This window comes from Dromaius novaehollandiae, chromosome 6 (assembly GCF_036370855.1).
Source record: "Dromaius novaehollandiae isolate bDroNov1 chromosome 6, bDroNov1.hap1, whole genome shotgun sequence".
Classification (NCBI taxonomy): Eukaryota; Metazoa; Chordata; class Aves; order Casuariiformes; family Dromaiidae; genus Dromaius; species Dromaius novaehollandiae.
The window spans coordinates 8,938,377-8,958,495 of NC_088103.1; the positions used below are offsets into that span (position 1 = coordinate 8,938,377).

The 20,119-nt window shown below is 42.9% G+C and overlaps 2 protein-coding genes and 1 long non-coding RNA gene across 3 annotated transcripts in view; 2 read left to right on the forward strand and 1 right to left on the reverse strand.

Annotated features, from left to right (window-relative positions):
* Positions 1–483: 483 nt before the first annotated feature.
* Positions 484–17,392, forward strand: LOC135328679 (uncharacterized). Its single transcript, XR_010389636.1, has 7 exons — positions 484–3,542; positions 4,736–5,798; positions 7,235–8,023; positions 9,238–9,400; positions 9,482–9,789; positions 10,332–10,567; positions 17,106–17,392. It is a non-coding gene; the product is annotated as an uncharacterized LOC135328679 (long non-coding RNA).
* On the reverse strand, positions 6,695–15,481 carry NUDT13 (nudix hydrolase 13). Its single transcript, XM_026106029.2, has 9 exons — positions 15,301–15,481; positions 13,599–13,710; positions 13,028–13,167; positions 12,266–12,373; positions 11,795–11,901; positions 10,753–10,878; positions 10,410–10,521; positions 9,619–9,773; positions 6,695–9,047 (listed from the first exon to the last, which is right to left on the reverse strand). The coding sequence occupies exons 2-9, from the start codon at positions 13,679–13,681 to the stop codon at positions 8,853–8,855; spliced, it is 1,026 nt and encodes a 341-aa protein (XP_025961814.1). The 5' UTR covers positions 13,682–13,710; positions 15,301–15,481; the 3' UTR covers positions 6,695–8,852.
* Positions 17,393–19,541: 2,149 nt separating the features above from the next.
* P4HA1 (prolyl 4-hydroxylase subunit alpha 1) overlaps positions 19,542–20,119 on the forward strand; it is a 40,215-nt gene continuing 39,637 nt past the window's right edge. Inside the window, exon 1 of the mRNA XM_064513600.1 lies at positions 19,542–19,562. The gene's annotated coding sequence lies outside the window, so the exon portion shown is untranslated. The remainder of the gene's footprint in view (positions 19,563–20,119) is intronic.

Sequence of the window (20,119 nt, forward strand, 5' to 3'; positions counted from 1 at the left end):
TGCAATACCAGAAGTTCTTGGAGTTAAAGCATTTTCATAATAAGGCATTTCTTGAATTCTGTTATTGCTGAATGCTAGTATTGTGCCAGCAGTATATGAGCCCAGTCTGAACAGCTTTGTTATGTTTTAGTGAAAATGTAATTGGAAGTCATTCAGCACATTGCTTTCACGTGGACTGAAAGATCTTAAATCGGTTAAAGCTAAGCAGTAAACTATTCTTTCTAGATATGAGGTCTTAGCTTTAACAAGATAAACTTGAAATAAAATATATAGAAGTTTTTGCTGTACTTACCTGCAGGTAAGTAGGGGTATGGATCAGGTTTTTACAAGTCTTGTCTTTATTTTTATTCCACACAACAATTAATCAAGTGTCTTAATTGTTAGAGAAGAAGCTCAGTGCTGAGGGTTTTTTGGGGGGAGGGGGTGTGGGGGGGGTTTGTATTCGATAAAGTAGTGTTCAGTTAAAACCTGATTGCTGATCCTGAAGGCGGAGCTAACTACTTTTAATGGACTAATTTATTTTTATTACTATAAGTTTAAGTCTTAAGCTTGGGAGTCTGTTTAGTTGGAGTCTTTGTTTTAAGTTTTTGCATGTAAGTGTTGGCATTATTTTAAGTGGAAAAGCAGAATGTAGCAAAAGTTCCCTTCTGGGACTTGGACATTTGTTGGATGACAAGTATTAGTATGCAGCCGCCATGCCAACTGAATTTGATGAATGCACAGAAAGTATTCTTCAGAAGAGACACAGTCATAGTTTCGCTGGAATTCATGAAGCCTTTTGCCATTGAATGCTTCCTGACTTCTCTAGGGTCTATGCCCCTGTTTTTTTTTGTTTTTTTTGTTTTTTTAACAGATGGAGAGTATCTTTACTGATGCTTGCAAAATGCTCCAATATACTATTGTAAACATAGAGATTCCAATTCCATATGTGAATGAACGTGGAGGAAGTAAAAATATGAAGGCTGTGTTACCTCTGCTTTTGTTCTCTGTGGATGTGGCAAAAGATACTTTGTCAAGAGTCCAGGGAGAATACTGAAATGCTGGACAGGATTGGAGATGAACAGCAAGAATTGGAAGGTGGAAAGACGTTCAATGAGTTTGGCCTGCAGAGGTAGCGAAGTAGACTGTGATCAGTCTAGAGATAACTACACTGGAAGTCTGGATAGCAGAGGTTCTCGACTCTAGGCAAAGATAATACCAGCAGTTACTGGTAGAAAGCAGGTAAACTTGAACATTGAAAAAGGTGTATGTTTTATCAGGGAAGGTAACTAACACTGATGCTGCATAAAATTCTCCACTGATGAGTCGTTAAATCAAGATTGGATACTTTTCCAAAAATAACTCCAGTTTCAAGAACACAGTCAAGTTTGAGCTCTCCTGTGGCCTGCACCATGCAAAAGGTCAGAATAGATCAAAGGACTCTTCCAATGTAATATCTGGAGAAAACATCTAAGCTAATGTTCAGAACAAAGCTGCTCTTTTTGGAGGCACTTCAGCTGATCTTATTTCTTGGATAATGTGACTTTTGCATCAATCAGACTGTTATTTCTGTGAGGCTGTACTTATTCCAACTATTTACATTTGTTTAGCAGCTCCACAGCAGAGACCCTCAAGACTGCAGAATTACTCGCGATAGCATTTGTCATCTAAGAATAAACACTTCCCCGTTGCCTCTTCCACTGCTTTGAAGTAACATAATAGGCATTTCTGCTTTTAATTTTGAAAGAGATTATTTTTAGCAAAGGAAGCCTGATGGTATTAATTAGGGTTGACAAGTGTAGTGTGATTCCCTTTCAGCAGTTTGCTGTCAAAGTTTCCATTATATGCTAAATTTGTTTAGCTAGAACTGCATTCCAGCACAATTTATTAACTTTGCTTGCTTGAGTATCTGCCTTTAGTACAGCCTTGTTTATCCTAGAACTTCTGACCCTTCCCAAAAATGTAGCTTTCTTGTTTGTGGCTTGATCCCCTGGAGCCGCTGTTGTGAATAGAGTAGTTGTTGACTGGTGTGTTTCAAGCAGGAAAATGAATAATAGATCTTTAGTCTTCCATGCATGCCATCCAAACCAATCCCAGGAGACAGCAGAGACCTTTAACTTGTTCAAACTGCTCTAAATACCTGGGCAGTTTGGCTGTTGGCTCTTCCCTCCACTCAGCTTCATGGAGTAGATAGGAGCCTAAGAAAGAGGGGCTTTATTTTCTCTGTGTTAATGGAGGGTGTACAGTTCATCTCAGAAGTCAGCAGCTCACAGGCTAGCCATGTTTTCAGCATGAGTTGTAACTCCTTTCTGGTCTGAGAGGAGATGTTGCCAAGCTGCCTTCCCTGTCCCAGGACGACTGGTATTTGACTATAGCTAGCTTACTGTTTGGGGCTGGATTTACATGCAAATGCAGTTTGGTGTCAGTGATATAACCTGCTATGTGAAGTCTCTGTGCTTGACTCTACCTCCTGCAAAAAAAAGTCTTCAAAATCCTGTTGTTAAGTGGATGTTGGCCTCCCCCATTGCCATGAAGGGTCACCTCCCTAAGAACACTTTCCTTCTGCCTTTCCTTTGTAATGCTGCGGTACAGGAGGAACAGTTACCTCCAGGGCATTTGTTATTTGCAGTGGTGGGAGAGTTATTTTTGTGAATGTTTGCACAGCTCTTGTGCAGCTGCTCATTTAACTCATGTGAGAAATCAGATTTTGTTTTCAATAGCAGCAGGAGTCAGTGCAGGCCTTTTGTACCGTTTCGGGATCCCTGGGGATGCTGCAAAGGGTGCAGCAACAACCGCCCTCTTGCCGTTTATGTCTTCGGAGTGGAATGCAAGAGCATCTGTTCTGGCAGGTCTATGATGGAAAGTGATTTATTTTTTCAACTTTGTTTTATTCCCTCTAAGAAAATATCACCATGAGTGAGAAGGCAGTTGTGGTTCTCCACTTAAATAATCAAACTGGGAGCTTCTTACAAGATGTGTTTCTCAAGAATATGAAAAGTCAGGGGTTTAGAAGCCTAAAACAACACTTTAGTCGATGCGTGGCAAGTGGTGTCTAAGCCATCAGCAAGATCACCACCTCGCAAGGATGGAGCTTTCCTTTTAGCAGTCTCCAGGTGCTGCTGGTGGATATCTGACTTCAGGGCAAATGCTGAAACTGCTATTGTGGTCATGTATCAGTTCATCTTGTGTGTGAATCCTTACAGTAATGTACAGGCAACCTGTCCTGTTGCAACGGGATAGAAACAACATGTAGATTCAGGAATACAAGCTAGCTATGCTTCCAGGCTAGGAAACTATATGTTGGAGTGCAGCGACATGGAAACAGATATCATGAACAGCTTACAGGTTTCTGACGTAAAACTGTAGCTGAAAAGCCAAGTACTCCATGGAGGTAGAAGAACATCCCATTGCGCGTTTTTCCTGTATATGACGTGAGTGGGATTGCTGTTTAGAATAGAGCCTGTGCTTAAGCAGATCACCCCTTTCATGTGGATGTATAAAATTTTGCAAGGATCCAGAAGATCACACAAAGATGGGAAGTGAAGAGCAAAGCTCATGTGAAGGTAAATCTCAGTTTATTCAAAACAAAATAAGCAGGCTACTACCATTATTGTAGGCAGGAGGCAGAAAATGAGGTATTTCCAGTAATGGCTTTTTAAATGTAATGGGGAAAAAAGGAGGAATGAAATCCAGTGGTTGTGGTGATGTTAATCTAAATTAGTTCAGTTACACTTTTTTTTTCCCAATTGATGAGGGTAATTAACCTACCTGCAGTTGCAAGGCCATACAGTTATAGGGTTCATGGAAACTGTATCCTCTTGACTGATAATGCTAATGGCTGAGACCTTGTTTAAGAGATTACAATTCTTTCCACCCCCTTTATTTTTTATGCATCTTTCTTGTCTCATTTTCTCTCAGTTTATTTTTCAGCAATAGTACTTCCTTTGACTCTTCCAGTTTGCTCATGAAATGGAATATAATCCAACTTTGTCCTTCTCTATGCTGCATACTAACAGTAGTCATTTTTAACTACCGTATTTCCTCAGAGCATTACAACATACCCCTTGTGCCTGTGGAGACATGTCTTTTTACTAATAAAAAATCTCCAGATTCTTGCTATTCAGAGATCAGTGTTAGTGAATTTTGTGTGTGGTTTTGACTTGCTGATGCTGTAATCACACAAATCAGCCAACAATGTTTTCAAAAAAAAGTTGCGTAGCTGCTCGTCCTAGTCCAACAAATGTTTATATAGCAGCCTGACTGCAGTGTCTTCCCTACCCTTTATGATTTTGCAGCTTCCCATTCCTTAAAAGATCTTGTTGAGATTGTTAGCTTATTAATGTGATGTGCGAATTTGTTTCTGTCCCTATCCCAAATCATCTTTTTTTGTGCTTTCATTGATATACCAGTAAATTCTTCTGTCTCTCTTTGCAATCTCTCTACTTGTCTACTCTACAGTCTCCTCTGTGTTTCCTGCCATTAGAAAGACCTTACTGTCTATCATTCTTTCCTAGTCACTTTAAATCTTACTAAAAAATCTGTTCCTTATCATTCTGCTATTGCTCTTGGTAGCTACATTTTGTTTAAACGTGAAGTTTTAGAGCAAATACGTTATGTAAAAGGTGCTACATATAGTCAAGTGTGAGAAGAAGTACTAGTGGAGGATTTTCTATCAGCATTTTGTGTTCTTGTGCTAATACTATTGTCAGAAAGTCAGTGCAGCTTTGTGTTTTTGCTCCTGTGTTTCTTATTTCAGACAGCTGATGCCAACTTCAGTGTCTCCTTTACGATGATGATTCTGGACATCACTGAGTGGATGCATCTGATTGCCTGCAGAATACCATTGATGAGTTTTAAAGAAAAAGCGAGTTGCACAATTTCCAGTGCAGCAATCTAGCATCTTTTTTTAAGAGAAGGAGGTTTGGTGGTGTTCAGTCATTCCTAGGTATATGTACTATCTCATGAATGACATCTGGCAGTATTTTTCCTTTACACAGCTGCTTGAGTTCTGTTGCTAAGTTGAAAGGTGAATGAGTTTTAAATAGGAACTGGAGCCCGGGACTGCTGAATTCATTTCAGCAGTGCTTCAGACTGAAGCACAGAAACAATATTTGTGTAATTACAAGTTGTTCTGACAACCTAGCCCCTACAGCTGCCAAAGCTGAACTGCTTGTGGTTGCCTGAAAAGTGGCTTTAGCGCAGTCATGTTGTCAGGGCATTCCATCAATTGCTCATGTTCTCTCAGGCTGAATGTTAGATTCAGTGTCTGCGGTGTCTCGAAGCATGTTTTAACGTGAAGCATCCCTTGCCACAAGAGCTTCCTCCTTGACCCGTAACGCCGAAGTCAGACTCCCTGCCATTCACGATGGATGAGCACCCCTGTTGGTAGGAGAATGTGACCTTTCCAGGCATCAACAGAGCAGTCTGAGTTGATGGGAGAGCGTGTGGTTAGTGCAGCAAGTATTCACAGTCCACACCATTTCCAAGAAAGGTTTTTCTGAGCTTCCTCACTCAGAGATGGACAAGTTGTGTCGTGTGGTTTGGTTACTTTAATCCTCTGCTGGCACTTGTTGGAGATAAACATAACTTTTATGCCCTGCTGCTTTTGGCCGGTAGGCAGAATGCTGCTCTGAACCTGACTGCATTTCTCTCTGTAAAGCTATTTCAGATTAATCCCATCACTGTTATTACATTATGGCTGCCCATGTCTCCTGCTGACTGGTAATACTGATACAGTGTAAACAACAGGATAGCACTGTGAGCGGCAGCAGACAGCGTGGTTCCCACAGGCTGACTGCGTTTCTGTGGCAGACCTTGCTGTAAGTCTAAGCTCCTGCACTCCCTAAAAGCAATGGAGTTTCTGTGATTTATACAAACCAAGAGGAATCCTTGATACATGTCCTTTTGAGAGAATTGTGTTGCTAAGTCCTTTTTTCTTGTCTGATATCTTTTACGTGGAAAGTAAGCAATCCTGCTGCATTTTGACAAAAGAGCATCTGTTGGAGAATTGCCTGTTTCTTTTTCCAGGCGACCTGCCTTTGGGGAGCATGTTCTGTCTTGACTGCAGTGAGTTTTGCTCAGGCTTCAGCCAGATTCTTGAGGCAAATTCAAGTGAGAACAATGTTTCTCATCTTGTTTTTTCTGTCCTGTTTTTAACTGGTATATTGCCTATAGTCACTACTCTTTGTTAATGTCAGGAATAAAGACCAGCATTATTGTTTCGTACCTACGTCAAAAAGGTATGGATTAAGGAGTTTTTAAAACAGTTTAAAATTTGAGGCCCTTTAAAAGATTTGATGAGAGTAGTGTTTTGGAGTTGTTCTTGCCCTAAAAATAGTATTTAAGTAGATTGAAAAGACTTTTTTCTAATTGATAATTAAAGGGAACATGCAGACTTTTTAAGTGGTCTGTGTTTCGAAAGGTGAGTCACAGAAGAAAATTAATGAGACAGTTAGCTTTGTTTTTCCTCTAACAACAAACAAGAACAAAACAGGTGGTGAATAATGAAATCTGAGAAAGCCTGGTGTATATATAGAGAGAGTATGAGCCAAGACCTGCAGCTCTCAGGGCAGCAGTAATGCTCTCAACTGGTGTGGCCAGCTTGCCACGGGCTGTGTCCTGAAGTCATTTTGGTGCCACAACAGCCCAAGTGGACATCCTACCAAAACAGTTCCTTGTCAGCAGCATAGAGGAGACAATTTTGAAGGAGCTCATGTCAGTCAGTCAGTATTCTTTCTCTTTTAATTAGCACCCACTGATAATGTTGCGTGTCAACATTAAAAAAATACTTTTTGATAAGCAGAGCAACTCAGTGTTTCCAGTCAAACACAGATAAATTTTCTCTAATACTGAATCAGGTCACACTACAGCTGATTGACAAACACTGCTGTAAATTAAAAAACAAAACAAAATAAAAAATCCAAGGAATTGCACACTGTAAAAGTTCAAATTCTCAAAAGCTCAAATTGCTGGAGAAGTCACACAGCCACTCCTCCTTTCTGTTGCGTGTACTACTTTTTGCTCCTTTCACTTCCTAGTTTTTTCTCTGCTACTGGGGGAGCAGATTGTGTGTGGATATTCAAAGAGAAAAACACTGAAATACACAGAGGTGGAAGTCCTACATTGGAAGCACATTACTCAGATTGCATTAGTGAAATACCTAGGGGCAAGTTGGGAAGGCGTTAAGGAGAACTAGGAAGGGGCATGAGAAGCAGGAGTATTGGTTGGTATCTAACTCTTTAATCTTCTACTGCAGACAAGGGGAAGAAAGGAATGAAGCTGAAAACAAGAGAACAGCAGATTCCAGAAATCAGAGAGAGAAAAGAGATAAATGTTGGAGAATTATAATGACATGATGGGAGAGGAAGCAGGAGGAACTACCACAGAGTGAGGCAGCAAGACACATTTCAAAGAAAACTGGATGCAGGAGCGTTGCAGTTAAGTTCAATGGTGTGTAGGCTCATTAGGTATATCTAGCTGGGTTGAGGGGAGGAAGCAATGCCTTTGTCCGTACCTGAGTACATTCTTATCAGGATTCTAGTTCATAGACATGAAAGGCATGCTCCAGCATGTGGCTTTTATTGGCTGAGTTAGCGATGTTGGGAAAGGTGCTTGCACATGCCACCATGGCCTGAAGGAATCCCCTCCCTTTCCTCCTAAAGTAAAATTAACCTGAGGAAACAAAGCATGCCTGACATGTGAGAAAACCCTCTTTTTACTTACTGATCAGATGTTGTGACCCCAAATTTTTACCATTGTTCACCTCCGATGAATCCTAATGATAACAGTCAACGATATATTCATGTTTCCCTTTCAAGTATCTGTACTGATGGGTTTGCAATCTTGGCATTTGAACTTTGCCAAGCAGGCAGAAAGGAGTGTCAGCTTGAATCGGTAGCAGATCAAACACCCTTCCATCTGTCTCTGTAACTTGGCTTTCCTTGCCCAGGCTGTCTTTGTCATTCTCTCTCTAGAGAAGTGATGCCATTTCACTGGTAAAACAAGACCAACTCTCTCCAGGCAAGCCACAGACTGTTGGCACAGGGTAAGAGGCGTTATGCCTTCCAGGAATGTTCTCTGTCAGAAGTGCAGTCCTTTATTGCAGCAGTTTCTCTCACCTTTCTATTATTTGGAGTCTTCTAAATGCTCATATTTAGGCTTTGCTCTTCTGTTCCCTACCACCAGGCAGCTCTGTTTGCTCTTCCTTGGGATGGAAATATTATGCTCTGTCTTACTGCTGGGGGAAGTGGTGCTTCCAGAGATGTTTTTAGCTGTTCAGATATATCATAAAAGTAAGAACCCATTTAGCATTTGCAAAAGATTAGGATATTTTTATATGAAACTAGAAGATTTAATGGGAAGGGGAACAGAGGAAGGAGAGCATGCCAGCTGTGGCTTTTCAACTGTGTTTTTGATAGTTCTTCCAAATCTATATGAATGCCAGCACTGAAAGGCCACACTCCCGTAGTTTTTTTTTCTGGAAAAACTGTAGGTTCAAATATCCATCCAAGACTTCCAGATGGGTAAAATGGAGAAAGGTGAGACACAGCTCTGCCAGGGACCACTGTGCTGTTGCTTGGTGGGCAACACCAGCAGCTGGTCACAATATGCTTGGTGCTCTGGAATTAAGAATTTTATTGTGTATAAATTGCAAGTCTGGGGATCTCAAAGGTGATCGATCCACTGTAGATGGGGTTGTATGAGGATGATCAGGGTAGAAATGGCTTTGTAGGCTTGTGTGTCTTAGGGTGAGACAGCCATCAGTGTAGTGCCATCCCCACTGTAGCATAGATTTTGTCTTCAGTAGCTTGGAGTTTTTCATATAGAGCTTTTGTAATTTTGGTAAAATTGCAGACTTGATTAAGTCATTGTGCCTAAGCTGTCCGGGAAGTCTGCTGCTTAACCCACTCCTGAATCAGATGGTGAGCAACGGCCTGCTTGGGAGGGAACCAGGGTAAAAAACTACCATCCTCTTGTTTTGAAGGTCTGGGGTCTCTCTTGAGAGCCTCCATGATTTCTTCCAGGCCAAACCAACGGGCTGCCTCCAGTTCCAGGCTGTTCATACTGATCTGGAAGCAATTCAGAGAGTACCAGTTGCTTAAATCAGATGTAAATGTGGCCAGCAGTCCCTTGCTTATTCTTGTACCTGCAAAGATCCCAGGCTGTAATGCCCAGAGTGCTTAATCTACTCCTGAATTAAGTGCTGATGCCAAAGGGATATTACTGATCACCAATGTTCTGTGGTCTTGGTTTCTGTAGGAAAGCTCTAAATCAGGTAGCCCTATTCCATCATAGCATTGGCCTACACAATACCACTGGCTGAATACAATCATTAACACAGCAGAAACTGCATGTCTCACTGGGAAGGTGATATTGATACTAGACGGAAGTCTCATCTGCCAGATTCAGAGAAGAAACACAGGTGTGTTGGGCTCTGGGCTTGGATTCATACAGTGACCTGGGCAAAATCTGGCACACTGCAACAGAAGATGTTGTTTTTAAGCTTGTTTTTCACTTATAGAAAACTGACTGAAAACTGCATTGAGAGAGGATTTGACACTTTCCAAACTAAAGTCTGTGGACTGAAAGGGACTTCACTGTGTAAAGTGAATAGTGAAATGCCTCAGGGGGACTGCTCACCTCAGTCTGCTGTGCCCTCACCAACACGTGACACGCTATCATTAAGCAGCTACTGGGAAGTGGCCAGTGCTGAGACGCTGAATACCGGAACGACTCCACCTCCAGGCCCACCTCCTCTGCCACCTCTCGTCGGACTGTCTCCTCCACGGTTTCACCTGGAAACAACCAAAGGTAGGCAAGGGCAGCCTGGCCTCAGAGCTGTGAACCGTGGCAAGGGAACGTAGGCACGCTCATTTCTTAGGTGTTCCAGCCCTGACTGCTCAAGCACAAGCAAGATCTCTGGCTGTGCTGACCTAGGAACACCTCTGTCAGCAGGGTACAGAATTGAATCCATCAACAATGTATACCTGCCTTAAAGGGAGGCACTGGGGACATGAGCTGGTTTTGCACATGTACAGGACATAGACAGAACAATGCTGCCCCTCTTCATCATTTTCCTTTTTAAGCTATTTTCCCTCCCATAATAAGTATTTTTTTTCAGCCAGTCCGCACTAGACACAGAGCAGACTAAGAAGCGTCCTGGGCTCTACTTGAGGAGTGTTTTATTTGTATTTAGTATCAGAGACTGGAGCAACTGATAAACACCCCATAATTTTCCCATTCACTTCAGATACATAGAGCAACTTTTGAGTTCTATCTGAATGGCAGCACTGATCTATTTAGTTCTAACACCTTTTCCCCTGATATTGCCTATGTGCCCATCCCCTAAACAGGCCTGCAGTTGGTGTCCCACAGTTCTGCCCCAAGCCCTGCCTGTCTGGGGCCACAGCGCTGGTCAGGGACTGCCTCACCTATGTCACAGAAGCCTGACAGAGCGGTGTACATCCCCGGAGGAAATGACGGCTGTCGTGCAAGGAGGCACCGGCTCCCATCAGAGACCATGGTGATAACCACTGGAGACATCTAGCAAAGGCATCAAAAAGCAAAGCAAGGAGTTCAGACCAAACAAGTGAGTGCAGACTGTTGCTTTTCCTAGCCAGTTGGAGGTCACTGGGTGAACACTAAAGAAAAATTGCCCAGCTACACAGAAAACACTCCTGCTGCCTTTTACAGATTCCCCTCCCTGCGGCCCAGCAGTGGTGGCTTGTCACCACAGAGACCTTGTGTTGCTTACCTTGCTGTTCAGATGCTCACCTGGGGATAGTAAGTTATTCCACTGGCATGGCAGACACGCTTGCTGCCAGCTACGTTTTTCTGAGTGGGCTGTCCAGTTTTGCTACAATACTGGTGGGAATCATGCCACCGGAGAAGGCCCTGGGCCTGTGAATACCAAGAGAGGAATGCAAAGCAATTTACACTAGGGGCAAGGAAATGATTCGAGGCAGCCTCCCTGAGTGATACTTTGCTGTGTTCTGCCCAGCATGCAGTTACATGGATAAGCTGTGATCGCGTTTGGAAGCCTCAGAAATGTGTATGAAATACAGGCATTGCTTTGAAAAAAGGTTGATTCTGCAGGCAGTATTTCATGCTTCTTTAGCATCCAAATTTCAGCATGTTAAGGGGAGGTGAGGGAAGAGTTGTTCCATACTGGGCTGCAGCGGCGGCAGTAATGGGAACTGAACTACTCTAAGTAGTCTCCAAACCCGACTGGCTTCTTGAAGTATAGCCCAAGCACCACAGACAGTATCCAGCAGGAAGAGAAACATGAGCTATTTCCACTTATGGGTAAGGGCAGCTGATTTCCACACGCAAGTCTTTTCATAGGGCTTCCAAACATAGGACATCTGCAGAGTAACCACTTATACGGGAGCAGTTTTAAAAGAGCAGCTCTGAGATAAGATCTGTAGGTTCCTTCTTGAACTTCACTTGGCCAGGAAGATTACTGAAAATTGGTGCCTGATAGTTATTAAGCTGGGAACAGACTGGGATTGTTATGACTACCGCAACTGGTAAGATGACTGTATTTCACATTGGCCATATAGCAGGTTAATGCTGAATGGCTAATTACTGCAGCCATTTGTAAGCCACTTGTCTCTTTCCATTGCATCTTCCTTTCGGGATGGCAAATTTGAGAAAGCTGCTGTAATTTATAGTGTGTTTTGTACCTAGTTCACTGAGAAGGTACAGTAGGTACTTCCACAATACATGCTAAATCATAAAACTAATATGGGAGATAAGGAAAAGGGTTGATGTGAGAAATCATAACTTCCTACAGTAAAAAAATCCTGTGCCATACCGAGGCCAGCAAAGGAGAATCCTTCTCATCTACTACAAAGAGAGCCTTTCGTAAGTCAGTAAATGATCCCTTGAGTTCAGACTCAATGACCGATTTCTCCAAGGTGCCTGTAACAAAATAAATCTCTGATGTCATAAATTGCAGTCACTATCCCAACTTTACACCCCTCATTGTTCCGGTACACAATTTCTGGAAGTTCCCATGGAAATGACATCACATCAGTGGTTACACATTCCAAAATATTAAGCAATCTACAAACAGCCCATCTTTACTGAAATACACAGAGGAAGAACAGTGCAGTTCAGTGGCTCTGACATGCCCTGCTTGCAACATCTACAACAAAGGACCAGACAGAGGGTTTTTTAGCAGTAAATGTCACCCAGCAAGGCCTAAACACGCTGCCTCGGCAGGATCTCCATTCCAATGAACCAAACGTGATGCTGACATGGATAAAAGAGGAGTCATCCCAACCTAAATCCAAGGCAAAGTGTGGTATGTGTTCATCTGAACAGCCGATCAGCACTGACTTCTCTATCCATTGTTCAGTCTCTTTGAATTTCTCCAGGATCCTCTTCATCTCTACGCAGCAGAAGAAACGGGAAGAGAAAGCTGTGATGAAAATGAATTTATACAACCATCCTGTTCTACATGTTTAAGGTGCTCACAGTCTTGGCTCAAGGCAGGGTGCAGGTGTGAGCAAGGGACCAAGCAAGAGGTTCCACGCTAATGGAAACCAAAAGTCCGGCTTTTTTCCTAACTATTAGATCTTTTGAGCACCACATCAAGCTAAAGATGCAAATGTTTTAATGCTTGTGGAAAAGCTGTCTGCTGTTTCTCCTCTACACCAGATAATACCTTTCTCACAAAGAAAATTTCTGGGTTATGTCAGATCACCTCCTCCCTTTTTTCAGTAGACCTTGTTGCTTGTTTTCTTGCCAGCCTTTTCTCTTCAGAAGGCATGCTCCTAAATGTTTAAAAGTGTTCATCTCAGAACAGATCAGGCATACGTTGATACCCTACGTACATGCAGAGCATAAGCTTGTGTCTGCATGCTGAGGCTTTAACTCTAAGTAGTCTTTTGTTGGTAACAAATAGCATGCTGCAAATAATGGGATGTTCCTGCACAGCTTGATAGATTTTCAAGCCCCATACAAGGGATTGCTTATTGCAAATGAGTCTGTATCATCTGAGCTGCCCGATTCAGGAAATGTTTCTCGCTGGACGCTTGCTTACCTGTTGCACTTAGCTGTGGTACCAAATATTTCCTCCCAACTTTCTGCAGGAAGGGGGAGAGATTGTGAAAGAGGTAGAAAGCTCCTGAGGTCTGGGCTTGTCTACAAAAGCTGTCATCTTCTTTTAGCTCATTTAAGTATCTGCAGTAAGAAAAGAATTGGGAAAATGAATGCAAGACAATGTTGAGGTTACATGTGCTACACTTATTTGGACACATTTATTTTGGGCAAAGCAGTGGGGCAGAACAGACGGTACAGATTCTGTGCATTACGCATGCTTACAGAGTTTTATACAGCTCAGTCCACTCAATGGTGGGCTGTAGCTTCTAATGAAGGTGCTGTGCAGGCAAGAAATCCTCCCTACTACCACAAAGGCTGCCTTGAGCAGCGACACTTCAGTTGTGCCTTGTGTTTTAAGAGTTCTTTAAACAGCAAGTGTAGGCATTAATCTACAGAGCTTCAGCGCAGAGCTCATGCAGCATTGCTGTATGACCAGAGAACTGTTACGAGACAGGCACACAGTGCCAAAGTCTGGTCTTTTCACTGTAGACAGGAATTAGATGAGAACTTACCTCATTTTCCTAACATAAGTAGAGTGTAACCTGCAGAGGAGAGAGGAAGCTCTTCTATACACTGCTTGATAGATCACAGCCATAATCAACACCTAAGGGTATCTGCCTCTGCCTAAAAAGAGAAGCACAGAATGTAATGCAGTGGCTCTGCAAAGGTGAGTCTCATTTAAGAGGTGCCATATCCCAGTGCTACCAGAAATCTCCCTCTCCCAAGGAATCTCCAGAACGCTGGCATTTGCTTTCTAAAATGAGCACTTTAGTCATAGTGTAGCCGCACACCAAACCGAGTTTCAGGCAATTTGTAAAGACAGCTACGAGATACCTCAGTTTGTTTCCTTCTCTGAGTGTGCACAGAAGGTCTTACAGAAATTGCTTTGAGACTAGGTTAAATAGTACTGCCCTAAACTCCTGTATCACTGAGATAGAGAGCAGCAAAGGTAGTTGCTCTCTTGTTTGTTTCCTTCGCTGTTGTAATGGCCTCAGTCCAACTGAAGGTCCTATTGCAGCAAACAGTAGATCTGTGGGAAAGGCAGTGATGCCAGAAAAGAATGAAAGACAAAATATCAGCTGCAGAAGAGAACTCCCCGAGTTAGATGAAAGATAGCAGTTACAGCTGAATTGGATCATCTCCAGCTATGGCTGTGTTTTGTGCCAAAGGAGCCTACCACATTTTCAGCTCAGGCAGTCACAGATTGCCTTTTGAACTCCGCTTCGGGATGCCAGAAATTAACCAGAAACGCTACTATCTCTGGTATTTTTCTGAAACAAAAATGAACTATGATTTCATAATCCTTAACAATTAGTTTGAATATGCCACTTTTTGACCATAGATCTTGAAGTCTTTTAGGAAGGAAGTTACGTTTGCTTTGTTTTACAGAGACACGTCTGCAGGGCTGAAGAGCCTGCGAGCCTTTCCTTGCAGTAAAGGTCAGTGATGGCTCCCAAGCCTGGGTGGTGCCTGAGCAGAGGCTCCTGTCATTAAGGACAGCCAGTTTCTGTAGCCAGCAGCACGGAGGGGAGAGGTGTTGCTGAGGTTTTGCTTTGTGGCTTCTGACGTCTCTGCCCCAGAGGCCTCTTTCCCACTGGGTCAGCTGAGGGTGGCCTTCCCCAGGAGCCTGGAGCAAGGCAGATCCCTAGGGAGAGCTGTGAGCCAAGACTCCGGGGAGAGCAGCGTCCCTGCTCGCTCTTCAGCGGCAGGAACGGGAACTTGGCACGCTGCCTGCCAGATCCAGCAGACGCAGGCGAGGACCGCAACTGTCACAGAGACCGTGTCTGAAACAATTTTGTGGGGTGGTGATTACGTGGCTGTGATCTCTCCACCCCCACTTCTCATATAGTCCAGCCTGTGAAAATCTCCAGCGCAGCAGCCAGCCCTGAATCGAGGAGGAGTCTGCAAACGGCTCTGCACTTTGCTCCAGAACGGGCAGCCGTGAAGGCATGCAGGATGTGACCGGGGTAGGGAGAAAAGGAATAAATTGTACCTGGAATAGTGAAATACAACATATGTCTAACCCCTTCCTTCCTAGGAACCACAATGCCAGATTTTGCTAAGGACTATTGAGAACCTGGAGACAGAGACATTGCAAACTTGGTCTCAGGCCAACCCAAACTCTCCTGCCTTCCCTGCAAATCCTATCTGTGTCCTACAGCCCTCAGAAGGTGGATCCAAGCCTGTGACTTCCCACACGTTTCTCCCACTTACTGTGCTCTATGCAGAAGGAGCGCTATCTCCAGAAGCATTAAAAAAGTTATAAAAGTCCCTCGTCGACCTTATCTGGAAGCACAGCTACTGCAGGAAACAGAGGAGCGGCTGCCCATGAGCTGCCCCAGGGTTTTCAGCAGCCTTCCCGGCGCTTCGCCCCGTGGGAGCTCTGGGAAATGTAGTTCTGCAGAGGCTGCTCGGAAACACTGGCCGAAGTTAGATGGCTGACGCTATCTGCTTACTCCTGGCTTAACTCAGGGTTTGCTTAACTCCCTGGGTTAGTGAGGCTGCCTGATAGTAGAGTCTTTACTTTCCACAGCTGCCTCATGCTGTAAGAAAGCCACGTGCTGTATTTTGCCAAACAGAAGTTATTATGAGAACACTGCTACTGCAGTGATTCGATCTGTCGTTGTAGAGCCCAGGAGTTTGTTCTGGTTTGTTCCTTTCTTTTTTTTTCTTTTCTTTTTTTTTTTTTTTTGCAAGAGTCTCCGTTTTTTTGTATCTGAAACACACGAGCATTGTTTAAAGTTCAGGATCATACTCCTCTGTGCGTCTTCAAGTAGGAAAACATGCCAAGAGCTGTGTATATCTGATGAAGCTGTTTAGTGTTCAAGCGCCCAAACCCACGGTTGAATTTGCAGGTGAATAGCCCTGATGGGAAAGAGCACTTTGCCAAGAGAGATGTCAGAATAATGACAAATATTTTTCATGCCTTTATATCTGAAGAAGTACTGAAAATATTATGCTGGGCTGGAACCTGTGTGCCTCTATTTAGCACAAAGAGGATCTTACAAACATCTAAGTGTTTTCAGGACTACATTTTGCTTTTTGGTCATGAATTAAGACATTCTAACAGAGAACTGCTGCCACGTCATTTGAGAGCATAGCTTTCAAAAATAATAAACTGGATGTGCAGGGAAATAGCACTTGTTACCAGTGTTACTTACAAGCTTAAGTTTAATTATGCTTGACTGCTATTTATGTGCTTCCTGAAACAGAATAAGCCCTATCATATTAATCCACTAGGCTAATTGGATTAATGGACAAAACACATCTTCTCTTAATAAGATAAAAGATTGAAGTATAATCCCTAAGGGAAGTATCCACCCTGTTGTTAAAACAAACTAACAGAGCTATTGACCCTAGCTGCCCTCGGAAATGGATCTTGCAACAAGAGCTGGTTTTAGAGGGAAGCGACCAGGGAAGATACGCAAAGTATCTCTAAGATATCCAAGTATCTTAGACCTTAACTCTTGGGACACCATCTCACTTTTCTTCAGCCCAAAGCGTTAGGTCATTTTATAGGCACACCTCTATCCATGAGAAGGATGAAAGGCCAGAGCAAAAAGCTGCAGCCAAAAGCCTCCTCTGAAGGCAGTGCAGTGCCACAGCCTTTTGCTGCTAGACACAGCTGATGGACATCACAGATTAGGCTCATTATGTATGCCTGGCCTCTGTGCTGTGTGGAGATCTGCAGAGTAAGTGAGATTGGAGTCACTTTTGTGACTGACCTGATAGGTGGGAAGCCATGATGTGTGTGAGAGAGTCCATGTGTCTTTTCTGAGGGTCCACGCACCTGTTTGTGATAGTGCATTGCCCAATTAAATATTTCTGCAGCACATAAGCAGGGGAGGTCATTTTGAAAATGATAGCAGCTTTTTCAATGTTTATTAATGTAATAATATAAGTAGTGCAAGTATCAGTTGTCACCTTGGCATGAAGTTCTTTGTAAGCTTTCTCAGGCTGGGCTCTGAGCTGTGTGAATTGCACCCATAAACTGTGTGTGTTGTATTTGTTCCCTGCAGATATTATATACTCCCTGCTAGAAGCAATCCTGTGAGTTAGGCAAAGGCCTTGGCCATACAGCTGCATCTCTGATAGCTTCCTGTAGCTTACTAATTTGAACTCTGTCAGGCCACCAGAGGAAGTGAATCCTGAAGACTCTCCTGATGCAGGAAAAGCAAACAGAAGGAGCAGGCAAGGAAGCTGCAAGCAGTGGGAACAGACATGTGGTCTCTTCTACAGAGAACACTGCAAAACAGGCAAGTCTTCACTCCTGCTGTCCTTGCTTCAGTTTTTCATGCCCTTTTCTATTGAAATTACCTTAATATGGGGGAACTAGAAATGAGGATGTAGAAGAGAAGCCTAAACAGTACAGTGTGTGTTGGTAAGAGAGAGCATGTGCTGATTTGGTTGTGGTTTTGGCCTGGTAAGTGGTTTGGACTTGGCAAGCAAAGAGGTAGAAATTACTTAAGGTATAGGTATATGTGTTCTCTTGCTCGAGAATGATGTTATTAATGAGAGAAGTATTTGGAAGCTACATTGATTGGTGTAAATGATTTATAACTGATTGCCTCAGATAATTAGTGTTTGGCTAGTTCTGTCTTGTAAATGTTAGTTGATTTTTTTTTTTAATTGGGTTTATTAAATATTATTAATATTAGCAGTTGGTAAAAGACTTTCAAGCCAAAGAAGTGGTTGAAAAATGTGACTCTAAGCTAATAATGATGATACTGTTTTTTTTTCTCTTGCTGTTCTGTTTTGTGCCTTTCCAGCTGCCCCCAATAAGCAGAAACATGTACAGAATTGCTAACAGCTGACCTTTGCAAAAACTGTTAATTACTTACTTTAAATACATATGGCTAGCAGTCTCACACTGAAAACTTATGGTCAAGCCACAAGAAACTTCTTGGTAGGAAAAAAATTCTTTTTTTAGTGAGAGGCCAAGGAAAGACAAACCGCTTTAAAGAGAAGGCTAATGAGTAGTCTTTCCCTCTAGTATTAAACTTTAGATGCACATTAACCAAATCTGGCTTTGCTCTAAAGTTAGACTGTAGCCTATATTATGTATGCAAGGGGCTTTCACAGTTTCCACGCTCAGGGTGGGGACCTTGAAAGAGAGAAACTGTCTAGTTTGAGATTGCTGAATATAATCTATGCTTCCAACACTTGCACAGGTGTAGAGAAGATGTTTTTGCATCTGAGTCCAAATCTAAGGTAAATGACACTTTAGAAGGATTTGTTCATTTCAGCTCCTTGGGATAGCGTATGTATTCTTGTCTTTTGTCCTTCCCTGCCTTTGTTGGTTAGAGAAGATGTGGTTTGCTGTGCTGCACAAAACAATTGATAATAAGGTCCAGCTTCTTGATTGCAGGTAATGACTTTGCTTTTTCAGTGGTTTAGTCTGCAGGTACTGAAATGTAAATGCTGTGTGAAACTAGATGAGGTTTCATCTATTTCCAAACGATTAACCTAAGTTGTTAGTATACTTAAAAACAGCTAAGCAGTATCGTGAGATAACTGTGTGAGATATAAAGATGACTCATCTATTGATGCCTGTTTGCAGGTCATGGCCTGTTGTCTCCAAAAGGATGTTGAAGGACCGGAAAAGGTTCAGCGACAGCAACAGGGATGATTGAAGATGTGCAATGTTGCTTCTACAATGAACTAAGTAGGCGCTGATGCTTCAGCCTGGGTAAGGGATAGGAATCACTACTCATGGTCTTTTCTGGTACAGGAATCTGTGGTATCAAATGCAGTTAGTAGAGGCCAAGTTCCCGGTCAACGAACGGAGGTGCTTGTTTGTGCCTTGCGCAGAGGATGGCACAACTCCTACATAAAAGATGTTGCGTATACAAACAGTTTTAGCTCAAGGGGAGGAGGAGAAATGCTTAAAAGGGAACTCTGTTGAGGGTTACTGAATAGATGGACGACATCAGGTTGAGGAAACCCCTAAGCTAAAAGTGCTGGAGGATGTGATACTGTTCTGGGCAGCTTTCTACCAAATGGGCTAGATGAAACATTGGTGCGAGTTGTCACAGTGCCTTATTCTTGTTCTGGGTTGACCTTTCTTCCAGTGTGCTTTCAGTTTAGGCCCTATGGAGTACTTCCACGGGATTGCTCAGAAAAGAAAGTATGTTGTTAGGCTTGTACTTGCTACAAAGGAGTCAGTGTTTCTACTGGAAAACATATAGAAGTCTGTAAATCCCAAATAAAGTCTGAAAGTCACTTGCTACTTGTTCTTCTGTTGTTCTCTCCCAAAAAGCATTCCTGTTGTGCTTGTTCTTAGAGATAAAGTGCTTCTTAACAAAGTGCTAAAGTAACAAATTGTTCCCTTCAGGCCTGCTTGAAGCTGCCTACCCCGTCAGCGTTCAACAGCAGGTGATAACGTGCAAGAGCAGCGCAGAGACTTGCAAGCCAAGTTTTACCGTGACTGGAGCACCAGTGACTATGCTGGAGTCATGGAAGCTGGGACAAAATGAGTAAGTACTCTTTATCTTAGTGGCAGAAAACACTGATAAGGGGCAGAAATAAGCTTGCAGAGCAAGGCGATTCTGTGACCATTGGGAAAAGCCCTAGATTTGGGTGCTTGGTATATGCCAAACGCCTGGACTCCTTTTGATGCAAAATTCTTAGCCTTTGGCCCCATGCTGACAAATACAAGCAAGCCTGCCACTAAACATGCTGATAAACTGGCTTTTGTCGAAGTTCTCCACTATCTGTCTTTCTAAAAGTGTAAAAGCAAGCTTGATGAAGAAATACACGGAAAGCAGTGAATCTCCCTAGGAAGGATCTGAATGCCTACAGTGTGTGAGGTTTCCCCAAATCTCTAGAAGCTGCCGTTAAATCTCAGACTAGATATTATGGACTCTTTGGATAATAGGGCTTTAACTAGATGCCTCAGCTAGAGGCTTGTATATCATTCCAGTGTTTCCTGCCAGTTGTAGGAGTTGTATTTCTGTTGGAAGACGACCAAGATGGGAGGAAAGGAAGGCTTATTTTTGATGGATAGTTCCACTGAAAACTGGCCTTCTTCCTA